Source organism: Centrocercus urophasianus, unplaced genomic scaffold, assembly GCF_019232065.1.
Source record: "Centrocercus urophasianus isolate 14NV4802_14NV808 unplaced genomic scaffold, USGS_Curo_1.0 seq_23, whole genome shotgun sequence".
Classification (NCBI taxonomy): Eukaryota; Metazoa; Chordata; class Aves; order Galliformes; family Phasianidae; genus Centrocercus; species Centrocercus urophasianus.
In genome coordinates this window covers 9,790,015-9,813,599 of record NW_024884789.1, presented here as the reverse complement: position 1 = coordinate 9,813,599, position 23,585 = coordinate 9,790,015, and the positions used below count along the sequence as shown (strand labels likewise).

The 23,585-nt window shown below is 37.6% G+C and overlaps 1 protein-coding gene and 1 long non-coding RNA gene across 3 annotated transcripts in view; one reads left to right on the top strand and one right to left on the bottom strand.

Moving 5' to 3' along the window:
• Positions 1-23,585, top strand: part of SLC12A1 (solute carrier family 12 member 1) — a 44,594-nt gene that overhangs the window by 8,949 nt on the left and 12,060 nt on the right. The window contains exons 4-19 of one of the 2 annotated variants that reach the window (XM_042824668.1): positions 2,480-2,575; positions 3,749-3,888; positions 4,301-4,411; positions 5,337-5,448; positions 5,932-6,059; positions 9,210-9,294; positions 10,945-11,096; positions 12,674-12,781; positions 13,509-13,632; positions 14,434-14,535; positions 16,376-16,531; positions 18,121-18,220; positions 18,304-18,415; positions 20,086-20,226; positions 22,491-22,597; positions 23,477-23,559. In XM_042824668.1, coding sequence (XP_042680602.1) covers positions 2,480-2,575; positions 3,749-3,888; positions 4,301-4,411; positions 5,337-5,448; positions 5,932-6,059; positions 9,210-9,294; positions 10,945-11,096; positions 12,674-12,781; positions 13,509-13,632; positions 14,434-14,535; positions 16,376-16,531; positions 18,121-18,220; positions 18,304-18,415; positions 20,086-20,226; positions 22,491-22,597; positions 23,477-23,559 — 1,857 coding nt within the window. Of the gene's footprint in view, positions 1-1,729; positions 1,826-2,479; positions 2,576-3,748; positions 3,889-4,300; positions 4,412-5,336; positions 5,449-5,931; positions 6,060-9,209; positions 9,295-10,944; positions 11,097-12,673; positions 12,782-13,508; positions 13,633-14,433; positions 14,536-16,375; positions 16,532-18,120; positions 18,221-18,303; positions 18,416-20,085; positions 20,227-22,490; positions 22,598-23,476; positions 23,560-23,585 lie in introns of both variants that reach the window. The other variant, XM_042824667.1, reaches the window with a different exon arrangement.
• Positions 1-23,585, bottom strand: part of LOC122163441 — a 34,208-nt gene that overhangs the window by 7,136 nt on the left and 3,487 nt on the right. Inside the window, exons 2-5 of the long non-coding RNA XR_006169917.1 lie at positions 5,912-6,053; positions 4,750-4,827; positions 4,292-4,388; positions 2,104-2,297 (exon numbers count right to left, since the gene is read on the bottom strand). This is a non-coding gene — a long non-coding RNA (uncharacterized LOC122163441). The remainder of the gene's footprint in view (positions 1-2,103; positions 2,298-4,291; positions 4,389-4,749; positions 4,828-5,911; positions 6,054-23,585) is intronic.

Genomic DNA, 23,585 nt, shown 5'->3' with positions numbered 1-23,585 from the left:
GGACTACATACAAAATAAGTGTATGACTTGTTATAAAATGGTTCAGAAATTAGTAGGGTAAAAGTGATTTATTAGAGTCTCAAATCACTTCATATATTCTATGTTGTGCTATAAAACATTTGTATCCCTGTGTTACATTGTTTTCAAAGGATTGTGATAACAAATCTGTAACTTAGGCAGTGAAAAACATTCACTCATAGGCTGGATGTCTATAACCATACAGTATGAACAGAAGTTAGTAACCTGGTCTAGAAACCAAGACGTAGAAATACGGCAGATGAATCAATATATTTGTAGTTCTAGTTGAAATCAGTTGAAGGATGCAAGTTTCAATTTGCAGGAGCCATGGTCAATAAATACTGCTATAGGCAATATATTATCTTCAGTTCCACACTGAAGACCTCTGTACTTTACAGAAAGAGAACTACTCCATAAGTGTTGGTAAGTTCAGATAAAACCAAGAACTGATTCAAAATTTTTCTCCAAATGATAATTATTTCAATTTTTTTCTTCTCTTGTAGCTACAAATAGGAATATAAGCTATAAATTTGAGAGAAAGTATCTTATTTCTTCATCAGACTTGAAAGAAGAAAGTACTCTTCAAATACAGAGCCAAACTTTTCTCCATATTTCCAGAAAGCATAGCAAAAGCAGAGGCCATAATTGTAGTTCAGGAGGTCCAGATAGGACATAAGGACATATTTTCTCCATGGGCAGGTCGTCCAGCACTCCAACATGTAACTCCAAAGAGGCTGGGGGATTTTTATGGAGGTTTTGGGGATCCAACAATCTGAAGCTATCATTGAGTTAATCCAGTGTTGGTGATAGTTCAGCTCTGGCTGAGGGGCTGAACTCTACACCTTCAGAAGTCATTTCCAACTGATGTTTCTAGGAATCTAAAGCAAACTAGACACCTAGCATGGTTTCACAAAGTTGGAAACACACTCAAATTTCAAAGTCTTACTGAAATTGAGTTCACTTGTCAGTAATATTGATCTTCAGATGTTTATCTGTTTCCATTTAATTACATAATTTTCTGATGTCAGCTAAAAAAGGATGCTAAATTATTGAAGATTATCCATTACAGGCTACTTAAAGTGAATGACATCTGGGAAGCAACATTTCCACTTTTGAATCTTGATCTTGTGTTACAGTAAAATTGCTTTTTGCAAGGAAAGAAGGCGATGAGGAGAGAGTAGGTTAGCACGGCACTTGACAGCCTAGCAAATAAGAATGTTGAAGGATCATACTCAGGCCTTGTTTCTCTACCTGATAGATTCCTTGTCCTGTCCTGTCTGAAACTATACAGTCAGTCTGTCTCCAATTCAATATTTAACTAACTGATGAAAGACAGAAACATTCTTACAAGAAATCTGGTTAATCTCTTCTCCTGAAGAGCCAGGATATATATTAAAGGTACATAGAAGCATTCAGACCAAGGAATACTTGCTTGCTCATTTCACTCTGCTATTGAAGAAAAATATAAAATCATAAAGGGGCTTCTGGCTTGGGTGCTCCTATCAGAAATCATCATTGCTCGGAGACTGATGGGAATAATTTACAGCTGGCACATGGGCTCCTTGGAAGCGTTCTGCAAATTCCAAATGGTCAACAAACCAACTTTCCGTTTATTGCTCTGATTCTGGCCTGAAAATTCCATTTAAATAGAGAATGATTTGTAGGAATCATGGAACATGAGTAAACTATTTTATCTTGTTATTACTGACAGGTCTTGGAGTAATCATAATTCTCCTCGCCACGATGGTAACCTCAATTACTGGGCTGTCAACTTCTGCAATAGCAACTAATGGGTTTGTCCGTGGAGGTAAAATCTTTAGGGTTACTAATGCTTTCAAGCTCCAAAAGATCTTTATGTATTATTTTTCATATGATGCAAACCAGAGGGATGCTAAACCAAACGATGGATCTACAGGATCGGGAGGTAACAATTCTAGACAGCTCTAATCACAATTAACTGCATGTTTGAGTTGTCACTTTTCATAAATTCCACATTTCAGTTCAGTCTCTGAAGTACATTTCAGAAGTTCCTGCCAAATGCAGAGTGAGGAATGGCATCTGGATTTGCAATTTTTTCATTCTTACCTTTCAGCAGGTCTTTCTTATTCAGAGCCTTTCAGGTTGGACATCCTTGGACAAAACAAGCACCGCACTCTTCCTCTTATTTTTAAGTCTGATGCAGATCGGTGGATATCTTCAATTTAATTCCTTCCAGTATAATTCTTCATAATACCCCTTACGTTTCAGCTACCTCCTTAGAAGATGAGCAAATATTTTCACTGGAAAAGTAAAGCACACATCAGATATCTTATCAAAAAAGGTTTCAGTACATTTCAGAGCCTTAAAGTTATAACCAGTCCATGCTAAACCTCTGTGGAAAACAGCAAGTTCTTACTACATCATTTAAGCAGAACAGGTATTTGAATACACTTGAATATACTTTCTTTTTCGAATCTTTCAGGTCTTGGAATCATAGTTATTGCTCTGAGCGTAGTAGTAACAACTTTAACAGGTATCTCCATGTCTGCCATTTGCACCAATGGAGTAGTAAGAGGAGGTAAGTGAAAATCATTGCAGGAAAAATACAGAATTCTACAGATTTGAATTAGAAAAAAAGTGGGAATTAAGTATGTTATAAGCAAAATAAGAATAAATAAATATATTTGGGATGATCTCTCTCAGTGGAACAACAGTAATTTAAAACATTTATAGTCTTAAACATTTCTTGGCAAAAAAATATTATGTAAGAGGGGATGAAATAATTAACTGGCAAAGTAATATGCTCCATTTATGGTGACACACAAAAAAGGATTAATGACTCACTGCATTCCTCTGTGGGAGCTTTAAAAATGTATCACAGCATAAGATTATACATGCTAAATTGGGATGGATCTAAGTAAGGTAGAACTTATCCTGAGGTGAAGTTTCCTCTACTCTGTAGAGGGCTGCTCCAAAAGTAATGCATTGTATTTTAGTATATTGGCCCACAGTGTCAGAGGCAGATGTTGGTGGTATGACAGTAGAGGATAAAGCTTCTGTCCATTACATGTTGCCTGCTGTGCAACAGATGGCAGCAGAGGGGCAGTCTGACAAAATGGTGCCTGACATGGAAGTGCATACAAAGGAAAAGTGTGGAAGTGAATTCGCCCACATGGAAAAAATTTCACCCACTGAAATTCGTCAGTGCTTAATGAACATTTATAAACACTGGAAGTGAGCACAGTGAAGTGGTGGGTTGTAGATTTCAGCAATGATGTCATTATAGCACCTGTGAAACAGTGTGTCACCTGCACTGATACAATTTTTATAAGCACAGCATGCACTCTTGTTCATCACTGGTGAAAATGCACACCTAATGGTGATGACTACATCCAAAAATAGTGTTCTGTAGCTAAGAATTTGCTATTTCAAACAGTGTAATTGCGCTCTTTGTATTTGTTGTAGTCTCCATGGAAATAAATAAGAGGCATTACTTTCAGAGCAACCTACGTATATTATGCATCATGAAAAATTGTTTGAAGATCTAGTTTTGCAAACTAGCATGTCCTGAAGAATTACTGCAGTGGAAGGGCATTCAGAATAGTCTGAAGCCAGAGCCGGTACAAAGCACATTCCTTATTTTTCAGTGTCTTCTATTAATCTTTATTACATTTGTTAGGTTTAAAGTAGAGATTCCTGTGGTATAATGTGAGAAAAATAAGCAAACACTGAGCATAATTTCTGCCTGCAGGTGGTGCATACTATCTTATCTCAAGAAGTCTAGGTCCAGAGTTTGGCGGATCTATAGGACTTATCTTTGCTTTTGCAAACGCTGTGGCGGTTGCTATGTACGTAGTTGGATTTGCTGAAACGGTCGTAGAGCTTCTTAAGGTAAATACTGATGTTTCATGCACACTGTTAAGTTGGGGCTTTTTTTTTTTAGCATTTGTTTAAATTGTGATACTTTTTAGCTGTACTTTAAGCAATGCCTTTAACAGGAAAGAAGCTGGTCTGTCTAACTGTGACAGAGCGCTTCTCCATTATGTCTGTCTTATGAATATGCCAATGATTTCTCAACAAGAGCCTCAAAAGTCAGGAAAGGAGATAGATATCCATCCAACTAGATAGCCAAATAACCCCAGCTAAGTGCAAGCTGAAGCATGAAATATGAATAGTTTGTCTCACAAAGTGCTGAAACTAATTAAACTATGACAACTCATTTCCTTTTATTTCACCTTGTTACCTAACCCCACCAGCTTGATTGAGAAAGGCTGGTTTTAACAGTATTTCTTACTCTTTTCAGGAGAGTGATTCGATAATGGTAGATGAGTCCAATGATATCAGAATAATAGGTACCATAACTGTTGTATGTCTTCTTGGCATCTCTGTTGCTGGCATGGAATGGGAAGCAAAGGTAAAACTTTAAAACTAAATACAAGCAAAGAATATATTAGAATACTGTGCAGGGTTAACACATGAGGAATGCTGTACAACAGGTGGGAAGCCTAACCTTTCTAAAAGCAAAGCAGCTTAATCATTACATTCAATGAAAGCAATACTACTCTATGTTCCTCCTTGAACATTCATTTAAGAGGGAAAAAGGAAGTTTACGTTCCACAGACTGCTTGTTTATATTGATTTTCATAAGCCATGGCATCATTTAAAGCCTTGAGTAAGCGCCCCTTTTGTCCTTATTTTTGAAGCAGCTTGAGAGAATAAGTAGCAGTTAAAACAATGTTTTTGTCACTGTACCTCCAAAGCTCTGCCTAGCAGGAAAGCTCCATTTTCTGTCCATTCCATAATCTCGGATGATTTCTGCTATTCCTTTACCTTACATTAAAAAAATTAAAAATGGAAATACAAATGAAAATACCTCAGAATGTAGAAATCAGTTCTAGAATTGGACTTCTCTTTTCATATTCTGCTGTGACAAAAGCTTAGAACTGCTTGTAAAAGATATCATAAAACCAATTACATATTATAACACTTCAAGTGACCATTCACTGCAACTAAACAATTTATATAACAATATAAAAATGTCTCATACATGATATTTATGCATTAACTTTTTCATTTTCTTTTTTCCTTTAAAGACAAAATATAAAATAAATTAAATTATAACTACTTTATAAACACTGTTAGTAAAAACTATCTGCTGTTATAATTAGCTGATAGCAGTTTGTTTTCTTCAGCTGTCTCGATTCCTGGTGTTTTCTAGGTCTATAACAATTTGTAATCTGTCATAGGGAACACAAACATCACTTAATCACTTATATTTAGCCATCTCCATTGTCAATGTAAATTAAAATCATTGGGGAAATCTTTGTTTCTGTTAACAGGCTCAAGTTATTCTTCTAATTGTTCTCCTTATTGCCATTGCAAACTTCTTTATTGGGACAGTTATTCCTACCAACAATGAAAAGAAGGCAAAAGGCTTTTTTAATTACCAAGGCAAGTATTGCTGTCTATCACAGAACAGTAACTTCATTCTTTGCAGCTGCATGCTGAGTTGAGGATTCTACTGAAAAAGTCACAAGATCAGGATCTTTAGCCCAAGTTTAAATAGGCTTGCAAACCAAGGGAATTTATTTCACCTTCAATTTTGAGTCTGTCTCTCTGCTGCTGAAGCTGACAGCAAAGTTAGCTGCAGTTTGAGTCACATATATATCAGCAGAGCACAAACCTTTACACAGAGCTAAGTGCAAGTGCTGTAGTGACACTGCTGTCACTTCAATGTGGAGCTGTAGCTCTGAAATGCAGACAAGCACATCCTACTGGGGATCAGACTGAGGAAATCAAATTCATTTTGCTATGATATGAGACAGATTCAAACCCAAATGTACAGATGTGAAAGACTAGATTATTCATCCCCCTCATTAAGTAACTTTGGAATCAAATCCCATCAGCTTCTTACATTTTCACCTGTATTTGCAGCATCAATATTTGCAGAAAACTTTGGACCAGATTTCAGAAGTGGAGAAGGATTTTTCTCAGTGTTTGCCATCTTTTTCCCAGCTGCAACTGGCATTCTTGCAGGAGCCAACATCTCAGGAGATCTGAAAGTATGTATTTCATTAATTTCATAATACTAGCTTTGGGTGAAGAAAGAACAAGAAAACTAATTATGAATCAGCACTGTATTCAGTTTTAAATCATGCCTGATTTTGGAAGCAAAACTCTCTTTTAAATATCTGCTATGTTATTTAAAACTACCAGTTCACATTTTCTTTCCTAATAGATTATGAGTATTTACACAAATTATTGCATTCAGATTTGGGTTTCTATATAATTTAAAAGCAAATTTCCATAAGCTGCAGTAATGTAGCATTAATGGGCCATTTGCAGAACACTACACAGAGAAATTGTGTGTATCTCCTGGTGCATTTTTGCAAAATCTGTATCATCCCAAAAAAACACACCTGTAAAGCTTGTGTTTGTACTCACAAGAATCACGGGAGACCAGCTTTTTCTATTCAGGGTCATAGCAGAATAAACAGAGCGTTTATTGAAAGCAAATATGTCCCAATCCCTTGTCACTATGGCTGCTCAAAGGAAAAAATGCAAGTTTGCAGCTGTGACAGAAGAAAGGAGTCTGAGGAGAAAGGGAAAGGGGGTCCAAGGGCAACTAAATGTCTTGCTGTGGCTGTTCTGTCAAGCTCTCACTCTCCTCTTGCAGTACAGCAGTTGTGTAAGATGGTACTTCAGTATTTAAACAAACTGGTAAGTCAGAGACAAGATATTAATTATAACTTTGAGTGCTCTCTAGTTTTCATGACTGTGCACAGCGAGTATATTGCAGAGTGTTTACAGCCAAATACAAAAATGAACAAATTCAAAGCTCACCAAAGCATTTTGTAAAACATCTCTAGTAAACATACAGCAGTGCAATTCTTCATAGCATTACAATAAACTAGAAATGTACCAGGGTGGGTATCCATGACTCAAGTTTTGGAATCTAGTGTTTAAAATAAAATAAAATAAAATAAAATAAATAAATTAAAAACAAACAAACAAACAAACAAAAAACCAACAACAAACAAACCCACAAAATAACAAGCAAATAAACCAAAACACTAAAAAGTCACCAAAAGGACACAAGTCAAACCTAGCTTCCTCCAGCATATCCAGAGATGGCTTTATCATACAGACCCATTGTCCTTGATACCTTAAGGATTCAACCAAACATCTATTAAATCTGTTTTGGCACAGCAGTCACAAGTTCATCAGGATCCTACCATCCCTGACAATCAGATTTGTTCCCCTCTCTTACACTGATTGCATGCCTCATCTCCTTAGTTTCCAGAAGACTGCTTTTGAAGCCAAGCACAGAGAGAAATAGGTGGAATTGGAGCCACTAATAATGATGTTTATGAGATTCCATTTTTAATTAAAAAGAAAACAAAGCAAATCATTGTACTTCTGCCCACAGAGACTGAATCAGCCTCACAGTCTCCATCTTTTTAACAAACAAAAAATAATTATTTTGCCATATATGGTGCTCTCTATCTATGGTAAACTCCCAAAGTAGCAGCACTTCTTTCATAAGCTGTTTGAAAGAGTTTGAACAGACCAAAGGAACCAACTCTCCTGTTGGCTCCCTGCAGTTGTTCCAATCTGGCAGTAGGTAGAGGTCTATGACCAGCTCCTCCAGGCTGTAGATTCCCCACTGAGCATATTTAGATGCATTAGGCAGGTCTAATTAAATTAACCACCTTCTCCAGAAATCTAAAGGACAAGCTAAGAATTATTTTAGATGTAAAACTGTCAAACCAGATTTCTTGTAAACAGCTATGCAGAGGCTTCTGTAGACACTGCACATTCAAGCGGTGAGCTAGTTCAAAGCCTACTCACAGTAAGAGTCTGTCTTCCTAGGGAGGAAGGGGAGCAGAGGGCTTGGGAGCAGATATTAAAATGCTAGCAACATATTAAATGTTTCATTGCTAATATAATTTAAAAGTTGTAAGGCTCAAACCCTAAGATTTAAGGTTAAGGTGTTTAAGACTGCAACACAAGACTTGGCAAAAACAGTGACCCATGACACACACACCAAGACTGTACATATTAAAGCTACCATGATTTAAAGGGCTAAAGGTCTTACAGAGTTGAAATGACTTCGAAGTCATTTTTCAGTTCAATAAATCCTTACCTCATTAAAATTATGTTAATTTTTAAATGCAATTAAGTCATTCATCCCCATTTCACACAACTCACCAAATTACATTTTTTTTTTTCCATTCAATGAGCATAGTTGTTATAACAGCACAACAACTTATGGCTTAAAATGTATTCCAGGCATCTGCAACCAAAATAAACCTCATTGAAGAAACTTAAGAAGACAATTCACCAAGTGCTTCCTAGCATAAACAAACACACATTAAATTATAATGCAAATCATTGGACTCACTCACAGCTGGACGAATGAAGTCAAAATTCTCGGGAACTAGTTTATAAGCATGATATTCCCACCTTATTAAATCTTCCAAATTCAAAGAACAGTGAAAAGCAGCAGTTTGTTGTCTAAGTACTAACAATTACTAGCTGCTAATCACAGAAGTACTATATTCTGCTCCAAGTAACTTATGTGCAACTATCATGCTGATGAACCAAAAACAGTCTCGTCTTCTCATCCACACAAGTGTCAAGGCAACTTCATAAACTGCATTAATGCAGTTCTGCATTATACTTGCTTAAACAATTGCTTACACCAAAAGCCTGATCTTTACGAAGGTGCAGAAGGTTTAGTGCCAAGCTGTTATAGGAACATAAGCTGTAATCATGTCCTAAAGTGGCTGCCTGTACAACTGCGTCCTGCTGCCAGAGGAAAGGGCATCATGTTGAATGGAATAGACTCATGGCCTGGAAATGAACATCATCTGGACCCACTGAATCAAGCAGTTTGATTAGTTCAGCAACTATGTACCATTTCACCATTAAGACGTTAAAATAAAGCTCACTGCAGTGTAGGGGGAGTTCAGAGCACTCAGAAATGCAGAGTTAGTCCCACTCCTGCCGAATATCCTACACTATGCCGAAGGTAGGAGCACTGCACCAACAACTGCTTCATGGCTATGCATGCACAGGGACAGGAGATATGGGCACAGCTCTAAGTGATAAAAATCTACCTTCTCCATATCACAGTGTGATAGGACTCACTGGTATACAGAGTGCAGCATGTGAACTCAGTGTTTTTTGGATCACTGCTTTATTTTAAGGACCCACAGGGTGCGATACCCAAAGGAACAATGCTGGCCATTCTGATAACAACAGTTGCTTACATAGCCGTTGCGGTATGTGCAGGTAAGCAAAGAACCTCTGTTTCGTGACTTAATTTATACAGTTAAGAAAATCTGAAAGCCTGGTATACAAAGGAGTGATTAGTCCTGTGGATTTATTATGTAGAGGTAGTTGCTTTGATTTTATTACATGTAAGAACAGTGAATAAAAAGAAATAATAAGCAGAAACAAAAGTCTCTGTTTCAGAAGCCGGGTGGCATTTGTCCTGTTTGAATTCACATAGAAGATGGATTTTCATGTACTTTGATTGCTTTTACATTTGATTCAGCATCAAAGACAACTATCTGGTAGCATCCATGAGTGCATTCAAGGAACCGCAGATCAATCTGCTCATCTTCGTTTTTCCTTCATATTGAGATTTCACATGGCTTCTACTTGTTCTCCTTAGTCTTACTGAGCACTCACAAGTGACGTGGCAACATGTTTGCTTTATCTATTTGTTTTATCTGTTGTGTGTCAACATTAAAACCAATTGTATATCTCCATGAAGATGTGCTATGTCACTAACTGCTCTACAATCTGAGGTAACAAAAAAGCACACAGGTATCAAAATGAGGCCTGTACTGCAGCCATGAACTGGTGTTGGAAGAACATAGAATTACATTCTCATTACAAGGATACAATAAATCTCTGTTCAAGAAATAAAGATTTTTCTTCTACTTGAACAGTACTGTAATAAAGAGTGTTGTAAATGATGCTTTTCCTTGTGAGCAAATACCTCAGCACTGTATGAAGCCCTGCAGGGACTCCCTTTTTTGTACTTTATGCAAAAAGGCAGAATACCCAAGTCAGATGTTACATTTAGACCTAAATTTCACCTGCAACTACAGTTGGAACAGTTATTCTTCACTTTCTATTATAAACCTGTGTTACTGCATTGTTCTGTTTTGATAAGCAATAGCTTCAGAGCTGTCTACCTTTCAGTGCAATACTTTTTCCTATTTCCTTATCTATTTTCTAAGGAGATGATGTTTATTTTGGGATTCTCAACATATTTGAAAATTTCACGTAAATTCACATTTTGGCTGCTAAAAATGTAGTTATCAATTGTTGGTGGTTTTTTTTTTTTTCCATTTCTGGTAGCAAACAAAAAAAGACAGCATAAATATGCCCTTATTAAACACAAAGAACATAGACATAGAACATAGAAATTTACTCCTGTTAGAAGTTTTTCTTGCTGTATTAGTATATGTAGGGCTGTGACAATTTAAACAGCTAAGGATCTGGGGCTCCAAAGTAATTGTGTGCCCTTGATACACCAGAAGAAATATGCCTAGACCTAAGATCCTCACTGCAATGATACCTTTGAATACTGACACCTGGAAAAGTGGCGTCAGACTGACAATATACTTCTTAGTTAATACATTGTTGATCTCCAGAGCATCTGTTTCTCTACTCTTAGATAAATGCATGTCTTCTTTAGTCAACTGGATTATTATTTTAAGAGTAACAGAAGAAAATAGCTGTCTACAAATAACATGAAAATCTATACTACAGGGAAGTAAATTGGGCCTAACACAAAACATTACTTTTTGAGATGATGCTAAAGTAGAGATTGAACAAAACATATATAGACCAACAATCACAGCATGGCAAGAACATCATTCTGTTGTCACAAGAAAGGAAAGTAATAGTATATCCTTGTTTCCACAGCCTCCTGTGTTGTACGAGATGCTACTGGGAACATCAATGATACAGTTATACCTGGGATGAGTTGCAATGGATCATCTGCCTGCAACCTAGGCTATGATTTTTCCAGATGCAGAAGTCAGCCATGTGATTATGGGCTGATGAATAATTTTCAGGTTTTAATAACATATACAACCATAAGTGATGCACAAACACTTTAGTACAAACATGCGAAGATATTATTTACTGACAAGTGACAGCAATAGGAAATTCACTTTTATCTAGTAAAAATCAAAAAACAGGAGTAATGTGAAAAGTCTGCGCATTTCATGTTAGCTTCATGGAAGCTAACTGACGCCACTAGTCTTCCCAGTACTCTGGTAACATCCTAACCTCTTTCAACAAGTACCATGCAGGAGTATATCCTCCAACACCTTCAAACTCGAAGCCTAGGCTTAACAGAGACATCTGGAATTCCTGCCAGATGAGCAGTTCATCTCACTTTTCTTAACACACGAATGTGGTTTCACCTCAGGGGTGCTGCGGCTGCTCTTGAAGGTTTAATCCACAATACAAAAGCCAAAGTTCAGACTTCTTCTAAAAAAGTATCTGAAATAGTCAAGTGAAAAACCAAGTGAAAAGTAACAAGATCTTTCTCCAAGGCCAGACAGAGCGCCATTTCTATTCTTCAAAACAAAGCTTAGGCAAAGGATCAAAGTAAAGCAGTTCTGCACGACCACGACCATTGCTCCCAGATGTCTGTGCAGCCCCTCTGCTTCACAGCCACCAGAGGAGCTCACCGCCTACCTGCACTTGCTTTTCAACTCGCCATTTGGAGCTTTCAAAGTCACTTGCTTTTTTTCCCAGCTGCTTCTGCTAAATGACAGGGCTGGGTAAAAACCTTTAAAGGGATATGCTATCTGTAGTGCAGACTGCTTTCCTTCCATCCTCATTTCCACCTGAGTTCAGATGCTCAAACTCAGGGGAACCCTTCAGAAAAAGGACCTCGCCAAAAGCATGAACAGAATTTCATTTTATGCATTTATCCTTGCCAGACTGATGTCAGAAAAGCCAAATTTTCAGTTGACAAATCTCTAGAATTAACTGTTCTCTTTCCTGGAGTGCTTCTAACACACCAAAAGTATCAGGCAATCACATCCATCTACTTCATCTTTTTACCTCCTTCTCTGCTGCTTCTGAACAACCCTTTTGGTTTAATGGTGGTGAAGGCCAGGAAAGGCCCCAGGAAAGAGAGGCCTGATGGTGCCCACCACTGCTGTTTGCAGAACTGTTATTGTACCAGCACAGACGCACGTTCTCTTCCTTTTTTAGCTGTGTTAAATAATATTAAAACCCAAACAAACACAAATCTCTTTGACCATATTAAATACTTCAGGTTTCTGTCCTGCTGTTTCTACTTTCCCTTCTTGCTACAAGTGTTTATCTGTCAAGCAGAGGCCGTTACTTATGGCAGTAAATTAGTGAAGGAGGTAAGAAAATCTCAGAGTACTCATGTGCCCTTGCACACAGCTGCAGGTTTGTATTCACATTTGGCCGTGGCTCAGTTGCTTTCCACTAAAAAAGGAATAATAGTATTCCCATACCTCACAGCAGCTTTGTAGTATATATATATTGAATTTAGGACTACTAAAAGCTGAGACACGCAGAAACATGCTAATTAAACAGATCTGTGATTAAAAAATGTATTCAAATGCAAGCCTGGCTATTTTTTTCCCTTCTTTTTTTTCTACAGGTGATGAGTATGGTGTCTGGCTTCGGTCCTCTCATCACAGCTGGCATCTTTTCTGCTACTCTGTCATCAGCTCTGGCATCTCTGGTCAGCGCACCCAAAGTTTTTCAGGTAGAAATCCAAGTATCCATTTCTTTATACTCTATTTTACTTCAAAAATAAACAATTTAGCTGAACTCTATGTGCCAAGTGCAATAGGTATTCGAATAACGCTGATATATGTATTTCTACAGAAATAGGCAGGTCTTATCACCTTGCTACAGACATGGGCATTTAGGATTGCTGCAAGCCTTTGGTCAGAGCTCAGCTTGTTGGTGGGAGAGGGGGATGCACACGTGTTTGTTAACTTCAAGGCTACTTTCAGGACCACTATCTCCTGAGAGAGCCAGCCTATACCTCAGGAATGCCAGGAATCTGCAGAAGCTCTCATTCCTGTGCTGGCAGGTGTGCTGAGACATGCTGTCCACAAGCTGTTGGAAGCAGCAACGCACACAGAATGGCAATGGAGGGCACGGGAAAGACAGATAACTTGCACAGATCTGACTTCTGCTTCAGTTCCCATCAACTTAAACTCTGTTTAGATACTCTATTAATGTCTCTTTAAACACTGAATAAGTGTTAAATGTCTGTGATTTTGTTTTGATACTATAATTTGGCTATATTATACTATAATATAATAAGATATTAGCTTATCACCTTATTTGAATGTTTATATGCCATAGCAGTAGACGTATTTAAACTACTAAGTTAGATTAAATTTTTGTTTAGCTAAAGTCTAGTAAGCTGTCACTCACAGAAAACTTCTTCCGATGCAAGAATGCCCTGATTTGTCCCCCAGGCTCTTTGCAAGGACAATGTCTACAAAGGACTCCACTTCTTTGCCAAAGGATACGGAAAAAACAACGAGCCAATCAGAGGATACGTACTCACTTTTGTGATTGCTATGGCATTCATTTTGATTGGTTTGTATACAGTTACATAAATGCAACAACCTGATGTTTTGAAATTCTATAAACTGATATCTTAATACAATGATTAGCTATAGTTAGAAAAGATTCCAACCAAGTTAGCACACCCAAACTATGTCAAATATGGCAAACTTAGTAAATATATTTCTAGTTTGTACTGCATATAGAAGTGAAATAATTTTGATGCAATTAGGAGGCCTGCTCTGCCAAGCCTTCTCCGTAATTAGCTCAAAAACACAGCTCAAATTACTAGCACTGGCATCAGAAAATCCCAGCTACTGTATTGAGTGTGCTATCACACACAATATTAATCATATATTAGCAGTACATTTGGAAGTGTTGAAATTTTAAAATTGATTTATCCGGGACTTCAATTTCAAATTGTGTGGCACTGTCAATAAATGCAAAGTGTAGTTGGAGAATTCAGATTGCCATTTAAAAAGCAAAACAATACTTTTTAACTACAAATTAATAGTAGCCTTTTTAGGATCACATCTGTCCTCTAAATTACATATTTGAAGTTCTGAAACCTACATCAGCTCCACATCATTAAGAGGCAATCTGTAGAATCAGAGCATCAAGTATAACCTTGCACAGAGTATAGATTATATAAATGAACAGACACATTGGTATGAAATGAGGTATATCAAGGTGACCTTAAATTAGTTCCACAGAAAAATACTGGAACTCTCTCTGGGACAAATCCAGACAGTATACAGATTTAATGTATTGTCAGGAAAAAGCTGTAACACAACTTAGGAACCTACGTACCTACGTCTGAATTGTGTCTTGCAGCTCAACTGAACACCATTGCTCCCATCATCTCCAATTTCTTCCTGGCTTCATATGCTTTGATTAATTTCTCCTGCTTTCATGCCTCATACGCAAAATCTCCAGGTGAGTCGGCATTCACCAGTGATTTCAGTGTGGGCGTCACAAACTCATCTCTGCATGTTCTTGACTGTTTGTCAGAGAAAGCTGCAGTACCTGTAAAACATCTAAGCTATGTGATTTCAGGTTTTACTGCTCCCATTGAATATGATGACATTTTATTTATCTCCAAAAGACAAAAATAATGGCTCTTTCCCTTATGTTCCTCCCTGCAGTTGTGTAAGATGAAAAAGACTTTGGTGGATCTCACTGGAGCAAGAAAGCTGCTCCTTAGGGTGTTTTTCCCCTCACTATCAGTCAACAGAGATGGATAAAAAACGTATAGTATCTCTGACCACATAAAGTAAGTAAGGTGAAATGGGGTCTTTATGCCCTCCTGCCAAAACTACAGTCACATTTGAAGAAAGTTTGTAAGAACAGTAATTGTGATGGAAGTGATACAGCCTGGAAGAAAACACACAGAACAAGAACAGGTCCCCAGACCAACATTAAGATAGCTCCGCAGTGGCTAGTAGCAGAATTGTAGGGTAGAGTATAATGAGGTCCTGTACAAGGATATCTTGAGAGTCACTCTCTACATTTGCACTGCAAGGGAAAATACAGGCTTGCAGGCATACGCATCACCACATCAGAATAATCCACCTCAACATCATTAAGAACAAAAGTCAATCAGCTGAGCAGCACAACTGTGGGCAAAAAGGAAAGACAATTTCCTGCTACTATGAGTCAGTTATTCAATTCTAGAAGCAAGGAATACATTTTTTATTTCCAGTGTGAAGAAACCTGCAGTGGTAGCATAAATGCCTACATCAACTTCCTTCCTACAGATCTGCATGGTGCCATTTGTTCAGAGGGCAGAAAAGACGAGCATTTCTGCTAATTACCTGCACAGCTGAACAAATGCAGATCTGCTCTACGTGGCCTTAGAGCTGAGTAAAAATTACTTTTACAGACTTTGTGTATGTGCATCTGTTTCAACTCTGCCACTACTTAACATTTTCTGACAAAACTGCAGCCATTTTTTTTCTTTTCTCATTTCCCCCAGTTAATTTCTGCCAATTCACAGTGATAGATTATTATAATTGCAAGCCTGCAGGACAGCAAATTTCTTCACAGCAGGACCTTCCCATTCCCTCATTACAAAGACGATCCAAGACAGGGTTGCTCAGCCTCTCCTTGTATCTTCAGTGTTTTTCCCTCTCTCCAAAAGGGTCTGCTCTGCAGAACACCTGGCAGAGACCTGCAAACCACGGAGACTCACTGCTTGTCTCATTTTAATTGCTAGCAGGGGAAGGATTCAATACTGCAGCTGAAGAGCAGCAGGAATAATATCTCTTTAAAGACAACTGCAAATTATTTTATTTTTATGCGTCAAGGCCAGACAATTTCCAAGTTTAAAATACACATGTACTTGGAATATTAGTATATACTTTCCTCTCAGCAAGCATTTAGCTTCCATTAATAAGTTCTATACATATGCATCAAAAGGACATAATAGCCTATTACTGGAGTTAAAGGAAAACCTATTTTCAGTTTCGAACCAGTGAACTTTAATTTGGTAAAAATGTGTATAAAAAGAACAGCCATTCAAAGCCAAGCTGGACATAGGAGAAAACATTATAGTGAAAGCCTTGCAAGCTCCAGTGCTCAGTGCAGATAGAAATCTACATCAGTTAATGCCTGGAAGCACCTGTTGATAAACTGCCTGAGAATATGCATGAATCTTTTCCACCCATTCTGACAGCTGAAAAAAACTGCATGTGGGTCTGTATGTGCAAAGTCAGTGGATTGCCATCTGCTCAATTTATCTTCTACCCTTCCAATCCCCTCAATTCTCTTTAAACAGGTTGGAGACCTGCATTCAGGTATTATAACATGTGGATATCCCTTTTTGGAGCCCTGTTGTGCTGTGGCGTTATGTTTGTCATCAACTGGTGGGCAGCTCTCATCACTTATGTCATTGAACTCTGTCTATATATTTACGTAACATATAAGAAACCAGGTAAGGCCACAAGACTTATTTTGTGTATGTTTAGCAGCCTCACTGGACTTTATCAGAATTAATTCTGCTTACAGAAATAGACCTTCCTTTTTCTTCAGCACCATTCTTTAGAGGAAAGTCTGGACCACCATATTAAATCCCACTTTACATAATATAGAGTAAGACAATATCCTGGTGAACTTCTCACTGTTAAACACTCATTTCAAAAATGGTTCAGGGCTTTCTATAAACATCCCAGTGCATCAGTTTACTCCCACATCTTTAATAAGAGTTAATCTGGGCTTTTGCTTTACTACCACTTGTAACTTTTCTTCATCCATCCACAAAAGCTTGCTTGAATTTTGCTGTGCTCTTAGCTGTCTTATCTGGGACTCTCATTCAAAAGAGAAACTTGCTGCCCATTATATGACAACAATACAAGATGCATTATTTGTGAACTGATCTTTTTCCTGTGCCTTGCTATAATTTCTCGCTAAATTAAGAAAAATAGGAAGATTTTACTGTTGAAAAAGATTACTTAGTAGCTCAGTTAATCACGGGAGCAGTGCTTAGGAATCTGTGCACTCATGTAGTACAGCATCAGTATGAGACCACTTAGTCTTTTTTTCATTTCCTAGACTAAATTAACTCACATTCAGATTTCATGCAAACCATCTGATTTACTTGTTCAGTAGAATAAATAATTCAAGGAAAAAAGATGAGTTTCCCAACATAAGACGTACTTTCATTGCTCATCTTGGGATAGCAGCACCTGGTCTGTGCCTAAGTTCCTAAGTTTTCCTTTTCTCTGTTTTCTCTATTTTTGCTTGCTCTCATACCTACTGAGATGGCATGTGGATCTCTTTCTGTAAAGACCATCAGCTGTAGGGAATGCACCTGTGAAAAGCAATGTGTCAGAAAGGCATCTGAAGATTGCTATCCTTCTCCTAGCTTATTGCAATATCCTTGCTGCAAAGTAGCAGCTTAAGGTCTGGTTAAATTCACTGAAGACATTGTACAAAAGCTATCAATTTTGAGCTCTCCAAGGATAATAACTTCTGTTCAGCACTCACCTACCAACAACTGAGTGGTTCAGAAAAGTCTAATATTCCTCAAAGATTGTTTTTCATCTGTCTCCTTCCACCAAATGGCTGTACAATAGAGAAGAAAGGATAGGTATGCCAAAATTAGTTCTGGAGAGCAACTTTTGACCCATATAGTAGATCAGAAGTAATTGGAGCTGGTGATGATGCCTCCTAATGGATTAATTTGAACTTCATGAAGTTATATACAAATACAAATGCATTACTCGGGGCTGCCCATTTTATACATGGGAGAAGGGTACAAACTCTATGAAACAGAGAAGAAAACATTTATTGAGCAGAGGAAAAACACTGCTTATGCTTTACTTTGAAAGAATGAGATGATTTATTTGCATGTTTGCATAACCAAACCTATTCTCATGACGCACAAAGAATGATAGATGTGTACCGACAAAGCACAATAGAATATACCCTGCTTTGGCTCAGAGGTAAGTGACTCCTGACCTTTGTAACAGAACAGAGAAAACCCCTGGCTTAACATGCATTATTTATCTTTATTATATGCAGAAGTAAACTGGGGCTCTTCCACACAGGCTCTTTGCTATATTAAGGCCTTAGACAGTGCACTGGCATTAGCTACAGTGGAAGATCACGTGAAAAACTTCAGGTAAGATTTCCAGTGAAAAATAGAATGTTTTATTCAGGCTAAGTACATCTCCCAATTAAATACAACCTTTTCCCTCCTAACAGACCCCAGTGCATAGCATTAACAGGAGCTCCTATGATCAGGCCTGCTCTGCTCGACATCACACACACTTTCACAAAGAACAATGGTCTGTGCATCTGTTGTGAAGTGTACACGGTAAGGTCAACTCATACAGATCTGAAAATTCAGCACCAGTGGGTGCTGCAGATCCCCATTACACATTCCACTCTCACTTGGCACAAAATGTTCCCAATGGTGCTGATGGGCTTCTGTGCAGACCGTGAAAAAGATTCGTACTGAGAATGAATTTTGTCATAAGCCTTGACAAGAAAGCTATCGGCTGATACAGAGCCTGCATTGAGATGCATTTCAGAGTTCATAGCAGACGAACCAAAAAACCGATAAAGGTTTGAAAAAATAAAGCATTACAAGTGAATATATATATTTTTTAATTGATACAGTAAGGCTAAAAAATAAAATTAGGGAGGCAGAGTTCTGTCAGGAATATAGCAAAAGAGTCAAGTTAACTAAGCTCTATTTCTATCTTTGTCACTGATGTGCAGTGCTGGGATTTGGCATGTAATTCAGACCTCTGTGCAGTGGTTTCTCCAAAATTGTAACAAAGCTGATTTTTGAGGATAAATATGCTTTTCTTAGATCTTCTTAGAAGCAAAGTATATTTCTAGCTAAAATTCATAATTTCCTGTCTACTTATAAAGGATGATCACCTAGCCTCTCATTAGGACAGAACTAAAATAGATGGGCTCGTAGTAGAAGATGTATTTTAAATATTACAACAACCTTTTGAGGGGAAAAAAATAAAAGGCTCATGGCATCAAAACATGCTGCAGAATCTAACTAATAGAACCAGTCCAGACAAGATAGTGTATTCTTCCACATGAGTATAAGAATAATTCATTTGATGCTGTCATTTTGAGGAAAGAGAGTATGGAAGAGCTACATGTGACTCTTTCCAAATTGAACAAATCTATAAAAAGTGAATGACTGTAATCCTTCTCTACCATAATTTGTAGCCTTACTCCTGCATCCACTAAGTACAGAATCAAACCCAATAAGATCCTGAAACTAAACAGCTTCATAAAGTTGAGTTTCAGCAACTTTCCTGATTTATTAGATGTTTCTCTAAAATTAGCACTTTCTACGTAGAACTAAGATTTCACTGTAGTCTATTAAAAAACCTATATTTATTTTCCTAGCGTAAGCATTTTTTACTATTATTATTTCTTCAGTAACATAAAGTAAATTTAGTTTGGTTGGTCATAATGTTGTGACACAGTGAACCTTCACAGACCACAGAACCATGATGGCAAGCAAATAATAAAATTTCTGAGAGTGGGAATGCCAAGCACTTAGAAGCAATTTGCTGGCACAATACAACCTTGTGAGATATCTTACTGCCACAGAAGCTTGCAGGGCTCCAGAAAGAGCCAGGACTGGGAACCCAGACACCATGTTGAAAACTACAGTATATATCATAACAAACATAGCAAGACCATTTAGCCATAAAAGTAACGTCCAATATTTTGCCTTAAAGTGGACACACTGCTAGCAACACATAATGTTTTGAGATACTGTGCTAAAGGGAACATCTCCCATTCCCTCTTTGCAAAGGGCAGCAAGAAATTTTCAGAGAACATGGTAATGAATAGTTCAGAGATAGGTACAATAAAAATGGCATGTTGGTTGGTTGTTTTTTTTTTTTTTTTACTCTCTCCGGTCCCACAGCAGACAAAGTAACACCTTCAAAAACACTCTATGATGTATAATACATAGCATTCTTAATAATATGTTACTGTATCACGCAGGGACCACGCAAGCTGTGTGTTAAGGAGATGAACAGTGGCATGGCAAAAAAGCAGGCCTGGCTTACAAAGAACAAAAGAAAAGCCTTTTATGCAGCAGTGGCAGCTGACAGCTTCAGAGATGGAGTCAAAAGTCTCCTTCAAGTAAGCGTTTTGTTTACAGAATGCACACAAGAGTGATACATCAAAGCATCCTCCTATGGAAAGCATTTCTGTTTGCTTATTAAGAAGTCCCACGTATATATGGAAAATGTAGTAGAGAGGGCATTCTGAGAGTACATATGTTTACAACACAGGTTATTTCATAATAAGATATAGTTCTGGGCTATGGAATTATGAGACTAGGCTGGCTAATTGTTTCCTAAATGAACAAAACAGGATTATTACAAAAAGAAAGAGAGAGAGAGAGAGAGATAGGTATCTACAGGACAGCATGAATCTCTGTGCAGCTGTCACATGATACACTTCAAATCAATTTGATTGCATGGCATTACACAACAGATTAAGTATCTAAGAATGTTATAGTGTTCACTGAAAACTCAGTTGTAATAAGCATTCTTTTTTCTTTTTTCTTTTTTTTTTTTTTTAACAGCAAAGGCTATCTAAACAAGCATTCAGTATTTTTCTCCTATTCTAAGAATACAGCAGACCACTTCCAAAAGTTCACTTAAATTAACTTGAATTTTTAAATTTAAAATGATTTCAACAAAAGTAGCACAGAAGCCCTATTTCTGTACTTACCATCTCCCTCTCTCTCTCTCATACATCTGAAAATTTAAATATGTGGAGAATGTAGAGAAATTTCATTCTGAGAACAAATGTAGAGAAAATTCATTCTATCAGAACCTGACATGGATATTTCACCCTCAGTTTACATATTGTCTCAGTAGGAGATCCCTGTAATGCTTCTAAGAACTGTCATAGTCAGATCTTTTCCTTTCTGTTACTATTTAAGCCACAAATTATTCCCTTCCAGCAGACAAAAGGATAACTTTATCATCATTATGATATGCTAAGGACACCTGTATTGGTTTGTCAAGCAGTGAATCATTTAAGGCAATGCAAATGCAACAGTACTACTCTAATTTTCAGTCATTCTGAAAGTAATGCCTTCTATTTGTTTCCAACCACAACTGATACAAAGAGCACAGTAACACTATGAGAGCAAGTTCTCAGCTACAAGATACTATTTCTCAGTATATTCACCACCATTAGCTGATTCATGCAGATGAGCTGATTGAAATGCTCTTCATTTCACAGCGGGACAGTTGGGCACTGCCATGTAGAACATGGCTTGTGTTTCATGGCACTGGCACCACAGATGAAACATACCACCCACCACCTCACTGTGCTCACTTCCACTGTTTGGTCTCCATAGATGTTCAGCAAGTGTCAACAAATCTCAATGGGTGCAATGTTTTCTGCAAGACTTCCATGTCAAGCACCATTTTACCAGACTGCCCCTCTGCTGCCATCTGTTGCACAGCAACAACATGTAATGAAATGTCAGCAGGAAGGTTCAGCCTCTACTGTCATACCACCTGTGTCTGCCTCCTGTGGGCCAACATACCAAAATAGGAGGGATTAGGATTAGTTTTGGAGTGGCCCTCATAAAAACAATCTCCAAGACTCTACATTTCTACCTATTTTCCTTTTGCTTACAGTAAAAATTGGCAAGTGTAGTAACTTTATAAGCTGGTGTATCTGTGGGTGTCCTCCTCAAAGTTCCCCCATACCCTGAGTATTTAGATTTCTGTAAGAGTTATGTTACCTGAATACAGACCTGATAGCCCTTATTTTTTCAGGTTTTAGTATCCAGACTCCGTTCTGGGGACAATCTAAAATCTTAGCAAACCATTTGTTCATGTTTATAAACTGTACTTTTATCTATAAAGCATGTCTAGCTAGTTTGGACAGATAATCCTTTGGAAAGAATATGACAAACAGAATAGAAGCAGTTTCTAAGCTCAAGGCAAAAAGGATATATATTATTGAGAGGGTATGCCTTCTCTGCATATCTGAGGTATTTAAAAAGAAGACAGGCCGTCTATTGGGTATTCCAAATCTGATAAAAGCTTTATGCTATTACGTTAGAATGAGCATACAAACAGCACTTGAACTCTCTCTTGATTCCAAGTTATTGAACCATTTTAATGAGCATGTCAGAAGAAATGCAAATGAATGCTAATTTAGCAAAACTACATTTCTGACATCTAAAAATCATTTATAGTTGGAATGATTTAGAGCTAATCTTTTTTACACGGATATGAGCATGAAGGACATTCATGAAATGCAATCTAGGCACAAGCCTCTCCACTACATTACTTCAGTTATTTTTCACCATTACTTCTCATTTACAGTAAGAGCGTGTGTGTGTATGTTCTCATGAAGTGCTTTAACATTGATAGGCCTCAGGATTGGGTAGAATGAAACCAAATACTTTGGTGATTGGATTTAAGAAGGACTGGAGAAGTGCTGCTGTCACACAAGTTGAAAACTATGTGGGTGTTATACAGTAAGTACCAGATCAGCATCACCCCTATTTTCTCCCTCTATTCTGTATTAATACTGCATTTCCATACAGAATTTGACAAGTAGAAACAATGTAAGAATATACCTAGAGATCTGGTTCACAAATGCTAGCTCTAAAACAGAAGTTTCTGTTCATTACAAAAAGCTCCACAGCTTCACACACCTAGCGAGATCTGCTCAGCAAACATCTGGCACAATCAGAGATTATGTGGCTTGACAACGTTACATAAAGAAGCTGCACGGCTGTCAGCAGTGCTTTTGCAGAACTATATTTTCCCTTTTTTTTTTGTAGGCTGGAGCTCAGTGAAAAACAACCCTAATGCACATACTTAGGGAATAAGAGAACATCATGGAATTCTTCTTTTAAGCCTAGGAGACAGACAAAGAGCCTTGCTTCAAATCTCTTGTGTGCCAAAGGCTCAGCAGCTCTGTGGGTTGGGATTTAGCCAGAAACAGTCATTTAGAAACAGTCTTCTCTGATTCTTGTTCAAAATTCACCTGCAAAACTGCAGCAAAACCCACCCCAGCTTTTTTATTTCCTTAGAGCAAGGAGAAAAAAATGACCTACTGGCAGCCTAGCTCCTAAAAAGTGTTGTATGAAAGACCCATTTTAAGGAATAGCCTATCTTTTCCCATACCCAGTGGTAGTACTCTTACTTTTTTTTTTTTTTTCTTTAATGAAAAATAATGTTGATACTGAACAGTACTTAATCTTGGACAATACCTCCTGCAATTTTATCCAGAACAGCCCAGCACACGGCAGTAATAACTCCCACTGAGTACTAACACTGAGCAGATGCTCAAGGTAGCTTTCCATCAGCAACATACATGATATAAAAGGATATATTCTCTTCTTTTGCAGTGATGCCTTTGATTTTGAACTTGGCATGATTATTGTCAGAATTAGCCAAGGATTTGATATATCTCAGGTCCTCCAGGTTCAAGGTATGTGTTATCTCAACATCTAAATT